This window comes from Heterocephalus glaber, unplaced genomic scaffold (genome assembly GCF_053883595.1).
Source record: "Heterocephalus glaber isolate CG9 unplaced genomic scaffold, H.glaber_assembly_v1.0 deba00001504, whole genome shotgun sequence".
Classification (NCBI taxonomy): Eukaryota; Metazoa; Chordata; class Mammalia; order Rodentia; family Bathyergidae; genus Heterocephalus; species Heterocephalus glaber.
In genome coordinates, this window is record NW_028258324.1 from 45,341,953 (window position 1) to 45,366,308 (window position 24,356).

Here is a 24,356-nt window from a genome sequence, read left to right on the forward strand (position 1 = left end):
TATCCTTTTGAGATCTGGAGAAAAAGATCACCATTTCTACCACTTCTACTTAAAATTTTACATAAAAACCAGTAAATAAAAGAATGAATATTTAAGAATTGAACAAATGGACAAAATATTTGGACAATTGTTTCAACAAGATGTCATCCAAATGGCCAATAACATGAAAATGTGCTTAACCTAATTAATAATCTGGAAAATGCAAATTAAAGTCACAACATGATGCTATTATAAACTCCTCAGAAGAGATGAAGTGAAAAAAAACCAGAATATCCCAAATGTTGGCAAGAATAAGTAGCATCTGGTCCCTGGTACACAGCTGGTGGAAGTATAAATTAGAATAATCTCTTTAAAAGTCTACTTGACTGTAACTACTAGAGTGCCATATCTCTTGACCTAGCAATTTTAGTCTAAGATATATTAACTAACACATACCTATGTAAATTAATTGAAGACATGTATAAGAATGCTTGTAGCAGCCCTCTTCAAAATAGCCCCAAACAAGAAAATATCCAGTTGTTCATTGTGTGCAAAATGGATTAGTATATATTATGGTATACTCATAGAATAAAATAATACTCATAAATAAGAATGAATAAATTACAAATATATGTATATAACAACATGGGTGTATCTCAGAGTACTGAATGAAAGTAGACACACACACACATAAATACACAGTATAATTCTACATGTACAGTTCAAAACCACAAAACTAACCTATCGTGTTAAAACTATAGTGTTTACAATTGCTTCCTGCTCTCTTCAATGAAGGAGGCTGCTGCTTCTTGGATGCCAATCATGTTCTTGCACTGCATTAAGATTGCATTGTGGAGGGCCAGGGATTTAGCTCAGTGATTTCGCCGCCTGCTGCGCAAGCGCAAGGACCCGAGTTCAATCCCGGTACCAAAAAAAAAAAAAGATTGCACTGTGGGTTGGGAATGTAGCTCAGTGGTAGAGTTCTCCCATAGCATGAAAAAGACCTTTAGTATGATCCCTTAGCACTGAAATGAAAAGAAAAAAAGGATTGCGTTGGTATATTTTGTTTCTATAAAATCACCATAGTGCATCCTAAAAAATTGTATAATGCCTATGTGCATGACACACTTCAGTGAAAACTTACCTAAAAACAAGCTATCACAATGGCTGCCTATCCAGCAGCAGACAAAATTAGTAGTATCCAATCAAGATGAACTGCAGCTCACTGCCTGTTGTCTTCTCTTCCTTTCAGTATAAGTTGCACAATTTGGTATCATGGCTCCTCTTTTTCTGTGATTGTATTTTGCTTCTGCTGTCCTTTAATAACACCCTCTCCCTCTCTTTTTCCCTCTTCCTCTTTCTCTCTATCTTCCTCTCTGTCTCATGCTTACATGTGCTCCATTCCATTTCCACTCCCTCACTCAGGCAAACTTATCTCATGGGGCAAAGATCTATCACGTCAGCCAGACCACGTTCAATAGAGGCACCTGTTTTGAGCACAACTATAACAACAGATCACCTCTTGGGCTACTATCAAATCTGCAGATGGTTTTAAATACCAGCTGTCTGCTGAATAGGGGAAATCTACAAAATTGAGCATTATCTGTAAAGACAACTTCTGACCACAAGTTTAGAAGCAAATCACATTTCTGTTTAGTCCTCAACCCCAGGTGGATTTTAACCTTGGGAAACCTCACTACTACCTTTTACTGTCCTCCCACTTTATAAAACATTGTCAATATGTAGCAGTAAGTGCTCAGTAATTATTTGAAGAGCTAGTAACAGCATATTTAACAGATGAATAGGTGACCTAGTGTTGGATTTAGTTTCTCTCCCTGATCACAGTCTCATCCTCAAATGATGATTGTGTATGAAATTTCTACATGTGTATTATTAGTTTCCCAAATCTGTTGTCTTTTCTTTTTTTTTTTGGTATCAGTTATTGAACTCGGATCCTTGCACTTGCAAGGCAGGCGGCAGAACCACTGAGCTAAATCCCCAGCCCTAGTTTCCCAAATCGGTAAGACTAGAAAACTTCTTGATTCACTGTTCAAAATTATAATTCAGATACTAAAGATTATGACTTGTTTCTTTCTTTACATCCACTTAGAGCACCCTACCTCACCTAATCTAAGGCTAGAGAACAATGCCACTGTATGATGCTTCATTTTTAGGAGAGACACCAAAGTTTCTTTCCCTGTGTTTAGTTTCAAGAGGTTGATTCTATTTAACTATTTAATTGCAGATATAAATGAATGTACCATTGACAATGGTGTCTGTCGGGATCAGTGCTGTAATACAATTGGCAGTTATTACTGCAGATGCCTAGCTGGCCAGAAGCTGGAGGAAGATGGCAGAGGATGTGAAGGTAACAGTTAAGGCCGCCTGCTTACAGATACGGAGAGAGACCAAGGGTGCAATTTAGGAAAGAGGGTTTGTGTTTCATCGAGAGCCAGTTGAAATGCTTGTGTAGAATACTGTCAAGAGCACAGATCTTCCTCTCATGCCTACATTACAAAATTGTGACCCATTAGAACACTTCAAGGAGCTTATGATAGGAAACATGATTATACACTGGTTTGGTTGTGTCATGTTCTGATTATGGAATTTCAGTCACTCATTTAAATCCCCTCAGTAAAGTATATATTTTTGAAAGCATTTCATTTAATTCTAGGGTTAAAAATGTGCTTATCATAAAATAGTCATATGTTGCTACAGTAGAATTTGAGGGGCCCAAAACTAAACACTTGGTGTAAAATTAGCTTTTTGCACTAACTTTAATATTCTGTGTCCTTTTAAGATTATCTTCCAGTTTTATTTATTAATTTGTCATCTTACTCATTTGACAGTCATTGAGTATTTGTTCTTTATCAGGCATCACTGCGTGCACCAGAGATATAAAAATTAATGAGAAAAAATTCTTTCTTCCTTAAAAGAGCCCAAAGAGGCAAAGACTAAAACATTCCCAAACCTTACAAAATGTATTATAGCAATGTGTTAAGTGCACTGGATTCAAAGAGACAAAGATTTGAGCCCCTTACTATGTGTGTATCCTAGGGCAAGTGATTGAATCTTGCTAACACTCTCCTCCTGTAAAGTTTAGGATAATGGTAGCTCTTAAAACTACAAAATGTGCTAAAATATGCATTTAAACTACTTATCATGGTGAGTGGTCTCTAGTACATGTTCAAATGATATCTATGCATTACGCTGTCACTTATGAACTCAATTCCTGCCCACATTAGGTCTGAAATGAGGGACAGGAGAGTGTTTTCTTAAGCATTAAGAGGGGGAATCCAGGCCAGGGATTTAGCTCAGTGGCACCACACTTGCCTCTCAAGCACAAGGTCCTGAGTTTGATCCCGGATACCAAAAAACAAAAAAGGGGAATCCTAGACTAAAAGGACACCATCCCATGCCTTATAATTATCTTTTCTGGGCCCCCCTCCCCAATTTACACTACTAAAAGCCTTTAACGTTTTATTTTATTTTTTATTTTTTCACTACTGGGATTGAACCTAGGACCTTTGCATTGAGCTATGTCCCCAGGCCCCACCCATTCATAGATTTTTGTGCTTTTTTCGAGACAAGGTCTTACTAAATTGATAAATTGCCCAGACTTAGCTTGAAGTGGCAAACCTCCTGCCTCAGCCTCCCAGAATGCTGGGGTTATAGATGTTCATCAATATGCCTGGCTTGTAATGTTTTATATATTAAGGATATTTGTGTATACAGTATTTTATTTGTTTAAGATCACAATAGAAAAAATTTATTCTGCCTTTATTTTCTCACTGATCTTAAAAAATAACACTTATTTTTTTCCTCTAATAATATCTGTTGCTGATGGACATATGTGGAAAAAGTTGGTAGGCTAAAACAGAACAAATGACATTTCCCCACTGAAATTGCCTGGGGCTGCAGGTTTGATTGGGAGTGGAAGGTAGGATCTCTGATCTGGTTCTTTTATTAGTACCTTCCAGCAAGAGTGTGGCAGGTAACAACAGAAAAGGCTTCCAGGTAGGCAGAGAGATGTTCCAGGGCAATGGGACTTGTGTTTTTGCCTGGCTCTCTGCTTGGATAGGTGTACATTCACAAAGGCAAGCCCTAAATTCCCCCAGACTCTTATTCATTTAAGTGTGATAACATTTCTTTCTCCATGTGATTATGTGACAATGAAGTTCCAAGTATGGATTCAATAACGGGGAAGAGGAGCAGTCAGTGGCTACATGGTAGTCAAAATAAAGGTGAGATGATGGCCACTAAAGACAACAAGATCTATACAATGTATACATTGTATATAAGATCTATGCAATGAGAATATTGTCATGACCCTTTCCTTCTCTGACGGTGGTGATCTATTTCTCTTTAACTAGACATTGTGTTATCATGATTGTCATTATTATGAATGCATTGTCATCATAGCCATTGTTAGATGTAACAATTTGTATTATTATTTTCATAATAGCTGTTAGGCTGATAAAGTATATTATACTTTATACACATTAGCTTGTTTATATTCATTTATCTCACATTTTAACTGAAGATAATTCTGGTCACCCATATAAATATTAAAATATTTAAAGAGCTTTCCATGGTTTGATGTAACTGAAGACCAACTGTATAAACTAAGAATAAGGTCTATATTGACAAGAATCAAGAGTTTGATAATGAAATAACATTAGTTTGCTATTTACCAAAATGTAAATTGGAAATAGAGGTGTAGAACATAACAACTTGCCAGTAAAAAACAAAACCAACCAAACAAACAAATAAAACACCAGTAGGAGTTAGGAAAATCTTAGTATCTTTTCATTTTCATTTTTCTAAAGAATTATTTAGTACAGACAGTAAGTTAAAGATTCAAGTTCTCACTTGTTAAACATATAATGATCTCAAATTTGGTTCCAAAGAACATTACATTGAATGCTACAGCTGTAGAATTACTCATTAAAAACACTTTCTCTTTGCATTAATATAAATTTAATTTAACTTGTTTGAATTACTTTTAAAAACATAAATCATTTTAGTTGACATTTGTTGTGCTGTTAAAATAAATCCAGAGTGTACTCTTAAATGGAATTGTAGTAGTTGTGAATGGCCTTATTAACTAATCTTATTTTTTAAGCTTTTTCTCTACAGAAATGTGAACTTATAGAGAAGGCCTCTGATTAGCAAATTGCATTGGCATTCCCTTACCTCAGGTACAGCACAGAATATAAAGTATATTTTCTGATTTAAAGTGCAGATAGATTCTTACAAGATATACATTAAATGAGGAGCAAAAAGTGAAAACAGCCTGCCCTGGATGTTGTAAGGATATTAATTTATTGTCACAAATATATTCAAAAGACATAGATTTTTCTTCTTAAATTTGTTAGTGTGACTTATGATATTTATAGATGTTTAAATATGCAATTGTCTGCATTTCAGGAAAAACTCCAATGAGATTTTATCATTTTATTTGTTATTAAATTCAATTTTTGTCATTTTGCTTAGGATTTTTCTGCCCACAACTATAAGGAAAATAAGATAGTAATTTTTGTTTCTCATATGTTCTTTATTACAATGATTTTTACCAAAGTAATTTTGTTCCCCATAGACACTTGGGAATGTCTAAGACATGATTTTTATAACAGAGTAATAAGTACTGCTGACATCTAGTGGGTGAGGCCAAGATATTGCTAAATATCTTCTGTGGCTATGATTATACTTATATTAGGCCTTCTCATTCCATCATCCACGTCTCCTTAATATATTCTATTTTCTTTTCTCTCTTTCCTGCATATGCTGAACCAGTCTTTTGAGTTTCAGAGTTCAGCAATTTAAATTTACAGTTTTACAACTTATTTGTCTCAAATCTTTAAGTTTCTTTTTGCTCATTTTTATAATGGTATCTTTTCCTTGTACCATTTCACAGATAGTCATTCTATATTTTGAATATTATTTCAAAATCTTTGGTCCTTTCCCAAAGTTAAATTTATTGTTTCGTATTTGTAGGCATCATTCACATGCTCTTTCCTTTTGTGTTGTATATGCCTGAATTGTAGAACTTCTTATAGATCACTTTAATGATGTGCATGTTTATACTATTGATTAGACTGGAAATATCTCCTAGGACATCATTTTTTTTTCCCTAGGACATCTTGTCTTATCATTTTTTCATTTCCTGATCATAGTTGTCTGGCATGTAGTAGAATTCCATAAATGCTTATTGAATAAATGAATGGGTAGATGAAGCCCCATCTATTCAAACATAAATGCATAAAGCATCCAGTCAATATGCCTTTAATTCATTTTCCTATGTAAAAATTCTAATCATGCTGGAGTTGTCATTTAAAATTTTGACTAGTTAATCCATTTGGTTATGTGTAGGTGTTAATATAAGTATTTACTGATAGCAAACCTGTTACATGTGAAAGGCTAAATCACATTTTTATCTCTAGAGAATAAATCAAGCACTTTGGCTGAGTTTGAACTTTCTGAACCATGTCTCAATATGGCTTATATAAATCACTGGTGCAGTAACATAACTAGTGTGCCCATCCAACCCAGTATTTTAATGAAGTGAATTAAACATTTTAATTAAAAGTTACCTGACACTATTGAATATGTTAGTAATTTACCAATAAGCTAATTAATATTGAGTAGAAACTTGAGGTAAATTCTTCTGGGTGAGAGAAATAAATATTCAATACTTTAATCCAGGCATATTATTTCATTGTATATTAAAATACATAGTAATTTTTTACCAATTTTTCACCAATTTTTCCCAAAACACATTGGATGTGATTATGTTAATAAGCAGAAACTCAGCATGCCATTATGAAATTATCGTTGTTTTGCTCTAAAACAAAAGCTTCTGTATGTGGAATTCCAGGGAAATTAAATTATTTAAACCAACTCATAAGATTAGTTGGTAGACAAAGCGACACTGTCCTCCAGTATCCTTTCCTTTTGTTTTGGTTGAGAGGCAACATGAACTGGATACAGAGCCAGGTAATCATAACTGTGCAGTCTCATTGCTGTGGAGGCCCTCAACTCACAGAGGTCATGATCAACAAGGGAGAGAAATTAAGACCCAAAGAAAATGCCTGATTTCCTCAAAACCCCAGAAAATTTATTTTTAGACCCAGGGCAGAATCTAGTTCCCCTTTTCCCATTTGTTACTCTTCTCAATCCATCAGTCAATCTAGTCAGTAAACATTTATTGGGTAACTACTATGTACTTGACACTGTTTTGGATAATTTGAGAATAAAAGTTTTATAAAATGTAGTCTTCTTTCATATGGGTTCAGCATCATTAAGCATCCTGAATACAAATTAACATGTAAAATTTTAAATAAAATAATAAGGAAATATACAAGTCAGCCCTGTGCACCCCAAAAGCAGCTGTTTGTTTATGCTCGTATTCGAGATTTTTAAGGGGAGTCTGTTTAATAACCCTCCCCATCAGGAAAACTTTATTATGTGTAATGTACATTTCTCTTGTTGAAATGCAAGCCTCTTTGACTTTATTTTTTCTTACTTTAGAAAGATTATGAAAAACATTTACAGTAATTCTTCCAAAATTTACAGCACACTTCTGTGCACCTCCTCAACTTAAAATCATGGCTTTTGTCAAATAGAAAATATTATTGTTACTTGAAAAATATATGTCTGCATATAAACTCATAATTTTTTGTGAATAGATAAAAATAACTTTAAAACATTATGAAGAATTGTCTGCTTGCATATACAACATCTCTTAGTCATTTATAAAGAATTCCTAAATGCTGCTGGCATTATGAAGAATGTCAAATTTGCAGTAGTTCCCTAGTCTCAAAGAACTCACAACCTGTTAGGGTGATTTATAAGTGCAGAATAATCTGAGAAAATTCCAGTGTGCTACTAATGTACTATCCTTATGTACTAAAGAAGCTGTTATCATTTTTGAACTTCTTAAAATATATTTATAATGCAGAATTCATTATGCTTAAGAAGACTGAACCACTTTTTATTTTTGAGATTTATCATAGTGCCTAAAATTATGCTGAGTTCTCCATTGATTTATTCATCTATTGATTCATTCACCAGACATGTATGTGATGCATGCATTGTGCACCATGTCAAACAAACAGTACACAGTTTGGTTCCAAATATTGACTGTGACTTTTACTAGCTGTGAGACTAATGGAGAGTTACTTCATCTTTGTGGATGTGTTAGTTAGCTTTCCAGTGCTGGAACAAAATACCTGACTCCTACAGGTTAAACAAGGGAGATTTATTTTAGCTCACAGTTTCAGTTGGTTCAGGTCAAGGTCAGAAGGCTACAAGGCAGAAACAGTATGGTATAATGTCGTGGTGGAGGGAAGCTTCTCACAACAGGATGCTCAGGAAGCAGAGAGAGTGAGAGGAGGAGTGGGGGACTCTCAAGTTAAGCCTCCTGTTACTCACCCTTCTGACCAGGCCCCACCTCTGAATGTGAGGCCTTTGGCAGACATCATATGTTTTTTATCTAAACCATAATATTCCACAACTTGCTCCCGAAAAGTTCATGTCCATCTCTAAGAATTGCCAAAGTCTTAAGAGTTCTAACATTCTTGAAATGTTCCAAGCTAATGTCTCTTCTGAAAATGAAGGCAAACTCTTAGCTGTGAAACCTTGGTGGGGTGTGGAGCAGTCAAACACTTCAACATACAATAGCACAGGGTAATAATTCCCATTCCAAAAGGGAGAAGTAAAGAAATAAACAAAAATTGGATGAAGACAAAACTAATACCCAACAGGAAAAACATTAATGTTTTATCTACATGTCTAGCACCAAGGACAGGTTGAGTTGAGTTGTGAACTCCAAAGAACTTGGGCAGCCCCACCCCTATGGCATTACCAGTTCCTGCCCACATGGCCTCTGTCTTGGATTGGCTCTGCTTGTTTCCTGCAGCATTTCTCAGAGATGTTCAATATTTCTAGGAGCTCTAACTTCCTGGGATCACCACTTCACCTTTGACTTCATTCTCACAGCTTTACACACTGTTCTCTTACGGGATCCTGGCAAAGACTGTGATCCCATCACACATTTTTTCCTAACCTCCCAGGCCTTTTTCTGAAAGTTGGGTAGAAACTTTCATGACCTCATAACTCTTCCATTTTGCACATCTGAAAAGCCAACATTGTGTGGATGATGCCAATGTCAGCTGCCAACTTGCATAGTCACCGGCCCCCCTTGGATCGTGCTGCAATGGCCTCTGAGTGCCTAGATGGCTGAATTGGGGAATATACTTTCCTCAGTGAGCCTGAATGAAAGTTTATGGTTTTGTACTCTTAACCTTGAGATGGGTGAGGTCATGAACATTTCTGAGCTGTCCTCAAGACATCTTTCTTCTTGTCCTTGTATCTATATTTCATGCAAATATTTTCAGTGTCCATCCTCTTCTTTGCCACAACTTGGTAGGTGCTAACTTTCTGGTGAAACTACAAACTTTTAAATCATTCAGTTCTGCTTTTTGCTCCTGATTCTCACTGTAGATCTGAAAAGCATCCAGCAATAATTATGCCATAGTCTGAATGTTGGGCTGCCTTGAAATTTCCTCTGCCAGATTAATTTTTCTGCCATGCTTAATCTCAGTCTCTCACACATTCTCAGGACCTGGGCAAAATGTAGACAAATTTTCTGCCACAGTGTAACATCTGTGGTCTATAGTCCAAATAACAATGGAGATTTGTTCCCCCATCGAAACTTTCTGAGCCTGTCCTTCACTCCCTTCATTCCTATCAGCATTCTGGTTTTCTGAGCTCTGACCAGTATTACATATCAAGTTTTGCTTAACAATGATCTAGGGCTTCTCTAGCCCACTTCTCTAAACTTTTCCAAAGTCCCCCCACAGACCAGTTCTAAAGGCTTCTGAACCATATGGTCAAGTAGTCCCCAAAACAACCCCACTATCATTAGCAATTTTCTGTATTATTCAACTTTCCTGCTGCAAGGACAGTATATGGGACACCCACAACATAAAGGAGGAGAGGTTTATTCTGGCTCACAGTCTCAGTGTGTTCAATCCATGTGCTCAATCCATACTCCAAAGAAGAAATGGCATGGTGAAAGGTCATGCCAGAGAATAGCTGCTCATACCATTGTAGCCAGGAAGCAGAGAGAGCAAGAGGAGGAACCAGGGTCAAGAATATACCCTTCCAAGTCATGCCCCCAGTGACCTGACCCTTCTGACCAGCCCCTATCTCTGAATGTGAAACTTTTGTGGGAAATTGTGAATTTGAACCATAATAGTAAGCTTTCACTTCATCTGTAAAAAACCAAGTAACAATTCTTAACCTGATATAGGTTGAGATATTAGATGAGACGTTGAATAAAAACAGTCAAAAAACCTTTCCCCTGTCTTATGACCACATGAAAAGAGGAAGATATTCCTTACATACGTCCCTGATTATCCCTCTGCTTCCTCACTTACTCTCTTCTTCCCAGAGAAGGAATGAATTCCCTCCCTTGTGAGTTTCTACAAAGTATGTGGACTGTGGAGTTCAGCCCTCCCTCCTGCAGATTTCTTTGGAATCTGCAAATGCCTGCTGAATGTTACTGTTCTGGTCTACTCTGCTGTAATGTAGGCTTGGGCAGGACTCCACATGGGGAAGACTTGGGTTTTCCCAGTACATCTGTTACCAGAGAGTTTACGTAGGGAACCCACTGTTGCTATCCCTATAAATCCCATTCTCCGGTTTCAATTTTAGCAAAAATGAAGTTGACATTTTGTCTCCATCTGCTTATTCTAGGTTAGATCTTAATTAATTTAAAAGTCAGGCAGGCAACATAAATTTGTTATTAGAACCTCTCAAAATACTAAAATGTTACATTTGTCTAATACATAGTAGATACTTCAAAAATTTTACTTCTATACTTTTTTATTTCCTCCATTTCTATTTGTTATTGGAGATTTTTTTTAAATGTGCAAAGTTATCTTTCTCTCTCCAAGGAGCTTCCGGTTCAATAAAGGAGATAAGATGGATACACAAACAGCTATAGTGTAAGAAGGCAGGAGTAAATATAAGACTGGCACAAGTAAAGTGCTATGGGAATTAAGAGAACAAAGAGATAACCTAGTGTTGAATCAAAATAAGCTGCAAGGAACAGGGACAAACACTAATCATCCAGTTCTGGGACTGAAAAACACTAGTTCCAGTTCTGTAACTTCCTTAATATAGATTCTTATAGAGTTTTACCTAGTATCCACATGCCCTGCTGTCTATGCCCTTTCTCTCGATTGACACCAGAAGAAAGCATCTGAAATTTCAAAAACAAAGCTATTTCTGCCACACACAAAGCATTCATTGCAGAAACTCAGAAGGTATTCTTACTTACCTGTGTGTCTTTTAGACTGGGAAAAAAGCACATATATTTCAAGTCTGAAATATATATGGGAGTGAAAATCCACTTTCTTTTTAAGTCAATCCTTAAAATGAGACCCGTCAAAACCCCCCCAATAACTCAGATTAATTATAACATCTCATCTTTCAGATTTTACTTCTAGTAAATATGATGTTTGGAAGTAAGGACAGCTGGAAGAGAACATAACTGTTACAAATTGTCCAAGATGAACTGACTCACTTTCTACCTGTCATTAGGGACAGGCAGATGTGTGACAGACAGGTACATCTTCCCCAGGTAGTGCCAAAAAAGTGATCAGAACAAATGGGCCTCATGTCTCCAGCCCACAAAGAGGACAGTCACTCACAGAGGCCTCTTGCTGCTAATACATCAGGGCAAAATTTGACCATAGAAAAACACAGGGCTTTGGCAAGGTGTACCATTTTCAAAGACACTGAAACAGATGCAGCCAGTCAGGGAAAATGACTTTGAGGTGGAGTCTGGGAGTGGTGGGCTGCAAGAGATTTCCTTTCCAAAGTGGAGCTCGTGGCCCTTTAATTTTACTTTATTTTAGGATGAGTAATATAGGTTTTATAGTGTGCGAACAGATTTTTTTGGTTTCAATCACAATTATTTTTAGTTTCTCTACTTCATAGTTTTTTAAATGAGCTAATTCTTTTGAAATATTATAATATTAGATTTTATTTATTTCTGAGCATACTTCCCAAATGAAGCATTCTGTCTTAAATTTCTCAGGTGTGTGTTTATGTTCCATATAATATTTAGAGTTGGGAATCCCATCTATGAAAGGATAGGTATGAGCCTACATTCTAAAGGCTGTTCTTTTTAAACATCTGAAATGTAGAGGGTTGGTTACTGCCCTTGAAAAATCCATATTACTTTCTATTGCTGTCATAAGAAGCAATCATGGATGACTTGTTTTTTAATTTTGTTGTTGTAAGAAATTCCTTTATCAGTTCCTAAATAATAAAGACATTTTCCTTCTGATAAGAACATATTAAAGGGGGCTAAGAATACATATATGTGATTTTTAATTAGAAATCAGGTAAAATTGACTTTTTTATTTTTGGACCGGCGATCGAACTCAGAGCCTTGTGCTTGCGAGGTAACCTAACGTGGTGATATCACTGAGCTAAATCCCCAGGCCTGGGTAAAATAGACTTTGATATTTTGGTATTGGCTTACATGTGCTTATTTTTAGGGACCTTCTGAAGACTAGTCACTCTAAGCATAGAAGTTCATGGATAGAAATGGAAGGTTTTATATCTAAAAATCTATGTATGTCATTTTATCAGTTTAAGTTTCACATTTTTGGTTTACCTAGTTCTCAATTTCTTAACAGACCAGGTCTGTTCTTCCTTCAATATAATTACTATCAAAACAAATAAGTATCACTCATTTTATTTTCCCTGGTGGATACATTTGATGGGTATATCCCACATGTATTACCAGGTAAACCTAACACCCAACAGGGTGCTACTTACCGTTTTATTTTATGTCTTCCATATAGGTGTCCCAATGGTAAAAGTATATTCCTAGGAATAGTAAATCCTGTAAATATGTTGAACACTTTATGCTATTGCAAATAGATATATATACATATACATATATATGTATATATATCACATCACAGTTCATTCAAATGTGAAATGCATACTTGAAGGATATGAAACTTTTTTAACAAAGGGCATGTAAGTCTCAGATTGTACAAAAGTTTAGGCTTATGTGATTATTTACTAAATATTGAGGGTACTTTATCATAAATTAATTACTATCATTCAAATGTGATGTGATTTTTAATCTGTATTACAGACTGAGAAAAGCAGCTGGTGCATTGTAAAACCCTTGGTAATACAATAGACACTGCTGAAAGGCACTGTTTATTGTAGCAGGCCCTTGCTGGCTGTCCCCTATGAGGGAGACAGATGTTAGCCTTGGTTGGTCTACTTGTCACTATTTCCGTTCCAGAGATAGGATGGAGGAGAGAATAAAGATGCCACAGGTTTCCCTGTATGTGGGCACATGGAAGGTCAAGGAAGGCAGGTGAACGGGGAAACAAGAGTAATAATTGAAAGGAATAGAGTTTATGTCTGTAGTTCATGGCATATTTAATCACATGTGTCCAAGATATACAGTTCTCTAGTTTCACCACACTTACAAAAGTGGGACATTTTAAATCTTGCAACATTCCCCACAATGCCATGAACCATCCAAAGTCCTTTCTCTGCTTTATGTATATATATTTTTTAGCATGATCAAAGTGACCCTTGTACTAATTCTTCAAAATTTGAGTAAAATAGTAAGGGAAAAAAGGGGCAGTTATGAGTTGTATTTCATTAATGAGAAAAGTTGGTTTGAAATCATCTGGTTCTATATGTGCCTTTGAAGAAGGGAACTGGGCTTCTGCATTTAAATTAACGAATTTAAAAGACATGAATTTCTGTAAAATTCAAAAGACTGAAAGACCTAAAAAGTATTGACTATTTATTTTACATATTTTCTTATATTTTAAATAATCATCGTATTTTGGAGGCCTGATTGAATGCTGGCTGGTAAACACATTCAAACTGCAGTTGAGAAAATTAGGTTAATTATAATTCATTAGACATTGTCCTTATTAAAAGTGAATTGATTTAATCTCTATAAAAAGCCCTAAGACGTGAGAAAGCACAATAGCTATGTGAAAGGGTGGTATGTTCAGCAGTTAAAAGGTACTGCAGTACAGTGCTTTTGCAATTGCAACGTACATATGCATCACCACAGAACTTTATCAAGTTCTGTGCACATTTGCTTGAACAGGTATGAGATGAACTTGAGACAGCATTCTCACAGGGTCCCAGGAGATGCAGGGCTGTTTGTTGACAGGGCACACTGAGTAGAAAGGCTTTTGTTACCCCTTTCTTTCAGTTAGTTTGTCAGATAATTATTAAACGTTTGCTCATTATAATAGAGACATCATCAGGGGATACAAAATAGAATGAAATAAGATCTCTGGAGCTTTTAAAAACAACTATATTTGTTCACATATTCTATAACTTATCTTTATGAAGTATACACAAATATTTGCAATAGTAATCATAGCCAAGTTTAGAATAAGTATTGATGCCTTTCAGTATTACCTTCTTATCCTCCATAACTTCCTGGCCCAAAAATCTTCATATTTACTTCACTCACTCTATATTTCCCTATCCTGGACTGTTATATGATAGGAGTCATATAATATGTGATGGCTTTCTTGCATTTACCATACTATTTACAAGTTTCATCCCTTTTGTGGCATATAGAAGTGTTTCATTCCTTTTTATGGCCACATAATATTATATTTTATGAACATACTACTTTCTGTTTATGCTTTTGTCAGTTGATGAGCATTTGGATGGTCTTTACCTTTTGGGCCTTCTTGACTAGTACTTATTTAAGCATTCACATGCAAGATTTTGTGTGCAAATAAGTCTAATTTGTCTTCATTATATGCCTGTGAGTGTAATGGCTGGGTTTTATGGTAATTCTAAATTTAACTCTGTGATATTTTAGTTTAGCTAAATAAGATTTTAAATGTAGATATTAATATGTGTATACATATGATATATTTACATCAAACAATTGAATTCATGAAGTAGGTTGATGGTACGTGGTCAAATAATTTTGGAGAATCCTGAATATACAATCTCTCTTAGGGAAAATCAGGTAAAAGAGGCACCATTTAATTTTGTTTCATTTAAATTTCCAAATATGTTTTCAAAAAATATTTGTAAATCTTGGAAAGTCAAATATTTTCAACTCAAGGATTTTGCATTTGGTAGAATGCATTTTGAGAAATTTTCTGAAGATAGAGACAAGACCTATTTTTTTTTTTTTTTTTTTTTTTTTTGGTACTGGGGATCGAACTCAGATCCTTCCTCTTGCAAGGCAGGCAGGGGAACCACTGAGCTAAATCCCCGGCCCGAGAAAGACCTATTAGATAGGACAAAGAGTATATTCAGGGAATGAACTAATAGATGATTCATTGGAGCTGGACAGAGGATAGCTCCAAATCAGTAAGGAAATCCCATAGGTAAATGGGTAGTGGTGCAGTTTTCAATGGGAGATATTTGAGTAGAGCAATGATAGGTTGGAAATGTTATTTCTGAAAGTTATATGGCCTAGATGTTTTGGCTAATGCATAAAGACAAAAGAGTGTGGAAGTGGCTGAGGAACCATTTATAGGCCAGTGAAATTTTCTAGCTATTGATATACATAAATTGGATTAGTCAATATTCTTATGACACGTTGGACCCAGGGGAATGGGAAAATATCAGAGTCTTTGTAAATAAGGTGATATATATTATGGAATGAATTGTTGATATCAGAAAAAACAAATGCAGTATAAGTGCATCTGAAAGCAGTGAATGGATCATACACTAACCAGATTTTTTAGAGTATCTGTACAAAAATAAATTCCAACCCATTTATTTGCTGTTTCTTATTTGAAAATCAGAATTAGTTTCTGTGCATTACTTCTCCATAGGTTTTGATGTGGCCATCTGGCAGAGTCTGTTTATTACCTTCATTATGAACCTAGACTTTCTTTTATGCTAATTCCTATTTGTGTCCATTAAATTCTAAGTTAAGTCGGTTTGAAATTAATGAGAAGTAAGATAAAAGATGGAAACTTCTGCTGCATGTTATTATTAATTATGCTGTTAGGGTATAATATTTAGCACTGCTCAAATCTGGTTGTAAATAAGTTCTGTCTTTGATGAGATGACCTGCCTATACTTTTGCTTCTGTTACTGTATTTACCATTTCCCTTTTGTTAGATGTCATTGAAAAATGGAATTGCCAGATGGTTTCCAAAGAGAAGTGAGCAGCAACTGGCTTTTTTAAAAAAGATTCTTTACATACTAATAAGTAAGCAAACAAAAAAGAATATTCATTTAAAAGAAAACCCTTCTGCTTGAAACACACACTCTCAGAATCTCAGAGTTAATTATATGCCCTTGTTTCTATCAAGATGAATATGACAAATATAGGTAATAGTCCCGAAATGAAGTAAAAAGGTAGATCACTAAGCACTGTACATTGTAAACATGACACACGCAACATGACACACATAACACAGAGGTGAGGATTCTTTCTTCAGTGGTTTAAGCCTCCATCTTTAAAACTGGTTCTCTCTGATTTAAGTGAAGATTCAAGATTCACCCTTTTTTCCCATATGAGTTTTGACAGTAAAATCCCTCACTTGGGCATGGAAAGATGCCAGTGATAGCTTCAGACCCACTGCCTGTAGAACTCAGCATAACCCCTCCCCCACTTGAATTTGCCTAATGTATAAAATGTAGTATTTGATGGAAAAATATCAAGAGCTTTTCCCAGGTTATAAAGTCCATAATTCTCAAACATACACCTATAGCCTTTAACATAATCTTAAAGCAGATGTCCATGAAAGAAACCAGGAAGAGGTTTCTAGAGGTTATAATGACAGTGTAAACACTGCTTCCCTGAGCTGAGTGTGGTGGCACATCAGGAGGCACACTGCTCAGGAGGCTGAGGCAGTAGGATTGCTTTGAGTTCAAGACTAGCCTGAACTACATAGCAAGACCCTGTCTCAAAAACAAAAACAAAAAAACACTATTTTCCTGAACACCCTGCTATGTAGAGAACCCAAGGTATCTAGTAAATTCTGAGATTATACTGATTTAGAGGATGGACAAGAGAAAATCAAACACATCAATTAAACTGTATCAGAAATTATAGGAGCCATGACGTTGGCCTGATCATCTAGATGATTTAAAATAACCTTGTTTTCCACTTAGGAGTTGTTTTCCCAAAAAACTTTTTTAAAATTAATCTTAAACTCCCACAGTTTAACCTAGTATTAGACACCTACTTGCCCTCAATATATTCATATTGAGCTTTTTGCCATTAATTACTTGCATCACTGGTTAATCTGGACACGATTTTAGATAAGAAAATAAAGCACAATGTAATTCTTCTAATAAGTCTTTGAATTACTCATTTTTTAATTGAGAGGAATAGCTGTACTCTAAATAGACATTTCTCCAAAAATTATATACACATATAGATAATAGGACATGGGGAGATAGATCTTTTCAAAAGGGAAGGGAACCAAAAAGAATTAAAGTGTGTTGTATACATGCACCAGCTCCCACAGGGAATGTGATCATTATGTATTAATAAACAATAAAAATTGAAAAAAGTATAAGTTCAGTTCTTTTTTTCATCCAACAAAATGGTTTATATTTACTATAATGGTTCTCAAAGAAAAAAGTTTAAAATTATAAAGAGATACATGATTCCTAGTACATACTAGTCAAAAATTTTAACTTTATATTTCCTAAATGTATATTACAAGAACTCACATAATGCACTTCATGGTTATAGTGGATTACCAAACTCATCAGAAATGAAAGGTAGCAGCTGTAGTTTTAGAGGATAATATCATCTACACGTTGCTTCTCATGGGTCTTTTCCAATGTGTTTGTGACACTGGCGTCGGTGAGGATTTGTGAGGCCATGCCCAACACACGGGAGAGATGAAGAAAACTAGATTCTCTGAAAGTCAACACAAAATCAAGTAAAGTAAAAATTAGAATAACTCATTTCTCACAGGCTTGAAGAACTTCTTGTATCTTTTTCCTCTTCTTTCTTTTTTTTGTAGGTGGTATTTAGAATTGAACCCAGGGATTTCACACTGAGCTACATTCCTAGACCTGTTTTATTTTTTATTTTGAGACCGGGTCTTGCTAAATTGCTTAGTCACCAGGACTGAGGTAGAACTTGAGATCCTCCTGTCTGGGCTTTCCAGAGTACGGTGATCACAGGTATGTGGCTCTGATCCTAACTTTTAGCTACTTACAGAGCCTAAGAAAGAGTTTGACAAGCAAGAATGATAAGACACTTACATGGAGAAAGGGAAGAGTGTATCCAGTCAAGCCCAAGAAAGATGGAACATCAACCAACAAATTTTAAAATCACAGTTCTATGTACAAATGCATAAATTAGGTTAGTTTGTTCCATTGAACATTTATTTAACCAACTTCACGTGTGAAATCCTTACAGGAATCCTGTATTAGTTTGGGTACAATTGAGAGAGGAAACAAAAATAAAAACACACAGTAATTTGAACATGGAAAGTTTTCCTATCTCACAGAGATGAACTGATTTCATTTCACCGTAAGAAAATGCTCCCCCAAAGAGGCTGAGCTCCAGACCTTGTTGGAAAAGGTGTGGCTGTAGTTCAGCAAATGGCAGAGAGATTGCTATTTTATCACAGGAGTAAAACTTGAAAATATGACTTCTGGAACTTTCCAGAAATCCAGATGCTAAAGAAAACTATTCATGTAGAGGCGTCTTCTCAGTGTGACAGTCCCTGTGGGAAGAACAAGGGAGACTGCTAGTCACTGTCTACTGCTCGCCAGCATGACCATAAGATCCAGGTGCTGACGAAAACTACATGTGCTCTAGGAGCCTGGTCTCAGAGAAACAGTCTGCAGTGTGGACACTGATAGTGTGTACAGTGCTGTAAACTAGCTGGAAACTCTAGAAGGCAACCAAGCTGGAAGAGAATAATGCTGGAGAAACAGCTGTATTCTACAGGCTAAGTGCTGGGAAAGCTGCACAGACTCCAAAACTAGAGTGGAGATGCTGCCTATGTAGAGAAGCCGGATACTGGAAAAGCAGCAGCAGGAGCCTGTCTGGAGGAATGCACTGGAGCCAGGAAGGACTGTCCCTTATCTATACTATGTCTCTCTGCTGATTGGTATGGGCAAGACTTATCATACCCACTGGCAACAGGTATTATTTAAAAGGCTCTGATTTACTTTCTTAGACAAGGCAGCAAGAATGATTTTGGAGCTAGGGGGCAATATGTCAGCAATTAGTGTAGTTCTCAGCTATGCTTCCTTCACCCCAAAAGAGAACAATAGATACAAGTCCTTTGCCATGTACACTTGTATAGTCCCCCAAAGTCAAAGGCATTTCCCCTACCCTCTTGCCAACTTGGTCTTGTGATGTGGTTGGGCCAAAAGCATGGGAGTGAGGATGATGCAGTGTATGTTCTGAGCAGAAGTTTTGTTTGTGAATGTGTAGTTCAGCAGGCATCTTGTGTCTTTGCCATCTGCCATGAAAAAACAGGTCTCAAGCAGGGGCTGCTGTTTCATCTAAGTCCCAGACAGAAGTGCAGAGCTGAGCAGAGCCACAGCCAAGCTGAGACTTCTAAACAAGGAAAAGATATGAGGAGTTCGATTCCCCTGAAGTTCAGGGGCATTTGTTATTACAACAAAAGCTAACTAATGCAGTTTCCATGTGTGACAGAAAACAACTTTCTAACTTAGGGAGTTTGGCTTAGATTGCCCATGTCATATAAACTATGATGTTAACCATTAGGTCATTTTCTGATTTTACAATTCACCTGTAGCAAGGAGATAAACATGGATCAAGCAGATTTTCTTACAGTAGTGATAAAGCCAGCCTCCTTTTCTCAAGTGATATCTCATGCTTTCTAGTTTCTAGGGTATAACTCCTCTAGTAGAAAGTTAGAAATGAAAAGATTATATCAACCATTTGTTTAATGCACAGGATTTCTCTACATTACTATAGCTTTTTTCTCTTTGCTATTTTGATGATCCCATGTGAGCACTATCATTTGCCTTATTTCATCCAGTTTTTATCAATTGTCCTCAAATCACTTGGCATACTGAGCTGTGATTTATCCTTGAATAGCTTGCTGTTCTTACTGAGAGTTAGCAGGCTTCTAAAGAACTTTTTTGTGTAAGAACTAGTCTTTGATAAACGGTGCTGTATAAATTCTTTAAGTCTCACTAAACTCTGACAATTTAACACGTAACCAGTTCATATTTAACATAGACATTATTTATACTCAGTGATTTCTTAGGTGAAAATCATTTTCTAACTCACCATAATTACAGTCATTGTAAATGTAGTTGATCTCTTAATACATTGCTATCATAATTATTATTACTTTTGGTAACCTCAAAGCTTCCTCTAAACCAGGGGTGGCAAACCTATGGCACTAACGTTGCAGCAGGCATGCAGAGCTGGAGAACCCTCTCTGTTAGCATACAAGCCAAGTCGCCCCAGCATTGTCCCACCAGCTGAGCATTCAGGTTTAATTGCAGTGTTGGCACTTCGCAATAAATAAATGGGTTTTGGGTTGTGGTTTAGATACTTGGTATCTAAAAGTTTTGCCATTATTGCTCTACACTGTCCCCCCAAATAATTGCAGTCTGAGACTAGGTATTTCAGCTGAAAAATTATGCTGCAACTCAATAAATATTTTCAATTAAAATCAAAAGTAAGGGGCTGAGGATTTAGCTCAGTGGTTCTGCCACCTGCCCCACAAGCACAAGGACCCAAGTTCGAGCCCCAGTACCAAAAAAAAAGTAAGAATTCACTCAGTGTGATCACTGAATATTTGAAAGCATAGTTCATATATTAAAGTATATGTCTAAAAATTAAATAATTCTAATGCTTGTCATTAAGTGCTAGGAATATTACTCATATAGGTATTCAAAAATGTCAAGTAGGGCTTTTGCAACTTGTTGCTGTAACAATGATTAATTCTAGAAGTAATTTCATTTGGGCAAGTGTATAAAAGGCATTTCAAGGAGATAGAAAAAAGCCAGACTCTAGAACAGTTTCTGCTTGTTCTCACAGAATCTGTTCTCTCATCTCTAAAATGAGGATACCAATATCTGTCCTACCAAACTCATGAGATTTTTTTTGAAAACCTCATGAATATTTTAGTGAAAAGAATATGTAAATTGTAAAGTTATTTGCAAATATGAGTTTTTCATACCATGAACTGATGATAGTTTATTAGTATCTGCCTGACTCCCATTTAACCAAAGGTGTAGTCAAATGAGTAAGACTTAATCAAAAGAGTAATCCTGAGAATATGTCCTACTGTAAAAGAAAAAGCAGAAGATACTGGGATAGGACCTAAGACAGGGGTAGCTAGAAATGTAATTTCTCCTTCTGAAACCATTAATAACCCGATTCTAATTCATCTTTTTATGAAGTATCATATCCCCAAGTGTCTTACAAGAAAATATGGACTAGCAATTGAGAAATTTACCGTGGAAAAGTTCCTTAATAATTACATAATATTGTCACTAAAAGAAGAAAGAAGAGAATAGTGGCTCAGAGACTTAATGAAAGCTTAGAAGTGGGGAGACTGAGATGGAGGCAGCACACTAGGTCAGGGGCAGCTTCTCAGTGAACTTTCCTGAGTTCAGTTTTCTCAGTATAAAGTGAATATTCATTCCCTTTATTTATCTGTGATCCCATAGACCTTTGGACAAATGCACTATTAGAATGTAACATGGTATGTTATATTCAGTCGTTAAATTGGCTGTCTCTCTCACTAGACTATAGATGCCTTGAAGATGAAGAGTGTGTCTTCAGTTTTTAGTAACCCTGGCTGATAGATACCTTGCACAGTGCTTTGAATAGACTTCCAATGAATATTTAAGGGATTATTGGGTAGCACATACACCAAAATCATTAAAGACATTGGAGAGATAAGATTTGGTAATTTTTTAATAAAGTATTGCACTTCTTAAATGTTCAGGAACTATTTTAAAGATTCAGTACAATATAAATTTAACATTAAAATTTAACAAAAAAAGAATCCATATACTTGATGCAAATATTTTTTCAGGATAATTCAAGAAAGTGTGAATAATTTCTAATGCCTGAATTCCTATCTTTAAATTCATAAATTTCTTAAAAATAGATTTAAACAACTATGATATTTTGGTCCAAAAATAATAATTTTCTTTGAATAAAAATGTATTTTTAGTCTGGAATGGGATATGAATGAAAGTATTATAAAAGTCAGAGGAACATGTCCTATACATAAGCCTGAAAGCATAGGAATCTCTGTCAAAGCATACAGATAATTGTAATTATTCTGTAAAAGAAAGTTTTAAAAAGTATGTGGATTGAACATATTCTAAATTGTAATAACAGCATTGACTTCAACCTTTTCCAGATGTCATAAGATAGTAAAGAATTCTCATTTTCTGGTATTTTTGAACAGACATAGATATTAAAATCTATAAACAGGTCATGTCACTCCTAATCTTGAACATACCAAGAATATATACAATCTTTGAATGTGCTTAAAGGAAATATTAAGAGGAATATCATATCATCCAGGCTGTTCCTGTTTGACTTTCAATAGAAATGTTTAGTAAGGTAAATTTCACTTTGTCCATTACCTTGCCTGCTGTGTGATATGAATTCTTTGCCTACTAATCACAAATCTCAAGATCTGGGAAAATGAAATGCCTCAGAACAGGCTATATATTTTTATTGCCATCTCGAATCAAACTGATGCAGTTTTTCATGAGAGGACTAATAAAAGTCACAATCTGTATTGAAACATCCCTGTATTTTATGGACCCATCTGATATACCCCTAATAAAGTTTTAAAACAATCCATAATAGATTTCACAAGAAGCTCAGATCTGCCAGCACTCTCATTAGCAGCCCAATTTTAACCACTACTTTAGGCATGACTGTCTGAAAAATGTTAGTGGGATTGTTTAATATTGAAAGACTGGTAGCTGAAGGGACAGGAAGCTCAATTATTCAAAACCCCAGTTAGATTCTATTTAGAGCAATTTTACAAACAAAATTGCATTTTGTGCTTATTTTCAAAGTACAGACTTTCATTTCATTAAATATGTAGTTCATTGAAAATGTCAGTGTTTCTAAATGATTCTGCATGAAAAGAAACAGTACATTAAAACAAAAATACCTCTCAGCTTGTTAAAATGTGATCATTTTATGATTGACGTTTTGCTCACACAGCATTTGCTCTATTGATAACATTATATAAAATAAAAAAGCTACAGTCTCCACTCAACCTAATGTTCACAGAAAAGACAAACAGCATAGTCATCATATGGGACTGTCTTTCATATATAATCTTTTCTTTTTCTTTTGCTATTGGATTCTCTGTCTGGGAGGATACATGCTTCTGGCCCCAGACCTGTTTGAAAAATGTTACTTACCTAGAATTCCCTACCTAAAACAAAAATGTAAGCAAATGAAAATGTGAGGTAATCATTAGAAAAATGAGAAAATAATCTACATTGAGATGAAAAATTGTCTCCATTCTATTAACCCTTGCATAAATGCATAAATATGTGTATGTGTATATCAGAACCAGTATTGAAAGTATCTCAATAAATTTATAGGGAATTATTAGCAGTATGATCTCTGCACCCAAGAGGACTTAAGGGAGAGAGACTTTTCAGCCACTTCTTCTCTGTTCTGTTTTCATATTTTCTTACATTCAGCATGTAATACTTTTGTGACAAGAAAATAAATGACACAAGTCAGTTTCCAAAAATTTTAGCATATTTTATAACCAGTAAAATATTAAAATATTCACATAAAATAATGTAATATCTTTGTTAAATTCAAAATATGCATGGATATCTTTAAATATTATTAGCTACCTAAAGGAAGAACCTAAGGTATAGTTATTAGACTACTAGCACTCATTGTAGATTTTAAAAGAAATAAATACAAAAGCTTTCCACATTTTCTAATAGAGTATAAACTATTATTATACTGAAATGTTAGTCAATATTCATCCTTTACTATTCAACTTGGACATTTGATGCCACTTTAGCATTAGATCTGGCAACATACTCCAATTTTTAGTATATCACTTAACCCATTAAGTTCATTTTGGGTCAGATATTATGATTTGAAATTCCAGGATTGAAATTAATAATGTGTTCTTGCTCAGTTTTATTTGTGTCCTAATTACAAATATCTAAATTCTTGAATCTATTTATTTCTTAGCATTTCTCCAAAATTATTTTAAAATAAAATTATTTAAAATTCCCGAAGATCCCTAGGCCTATGTAGGTCAAAGTTACAAAATACATCATATTTGAAATCATTTCTCCCAATAAGTTGATTGGCTGTCCTCACTGTTTCATTCCCAATGATTACC

The 24,356-nt window shown here is 35.3% G+C and overlaps 1 protein-coding gene across 18 annotated transcripts in view; it reads left to right on the forward strand.

The window, feature by feature from the left end:
- The window catches only part of LOC101724814 (EGF-like and EMI domain-containing protein 1), a 634,038-nt gene that overhangs the window by 361,726 nt on the left and 247,956 nt on the right, over window positions 1–24,356 (forward strand). For 15 of the 18 annotated variants that reach the window (XR_015441135.1, XM_087186961.1, XM_087186958.1 and 12 more), the window contains one exon: window positions 2,225–2,347. The exons of the other annotated variants lie outside the window; for them this stretch is intronic. Coding sequence is in view for 14 of the 15 variants with exons in the window: in XM_087186961.1 (XP_087043087.1) it covers window positions 2,225–2,347 (123 nt within the window). In the remaining variant the exon portion in view is untranslated. The remainder of the gene's footprint in view (window positions 1–2,224; window positions 2,348–24,356) is intronic. 18 annotated transcript variants of the gene reach the window in all.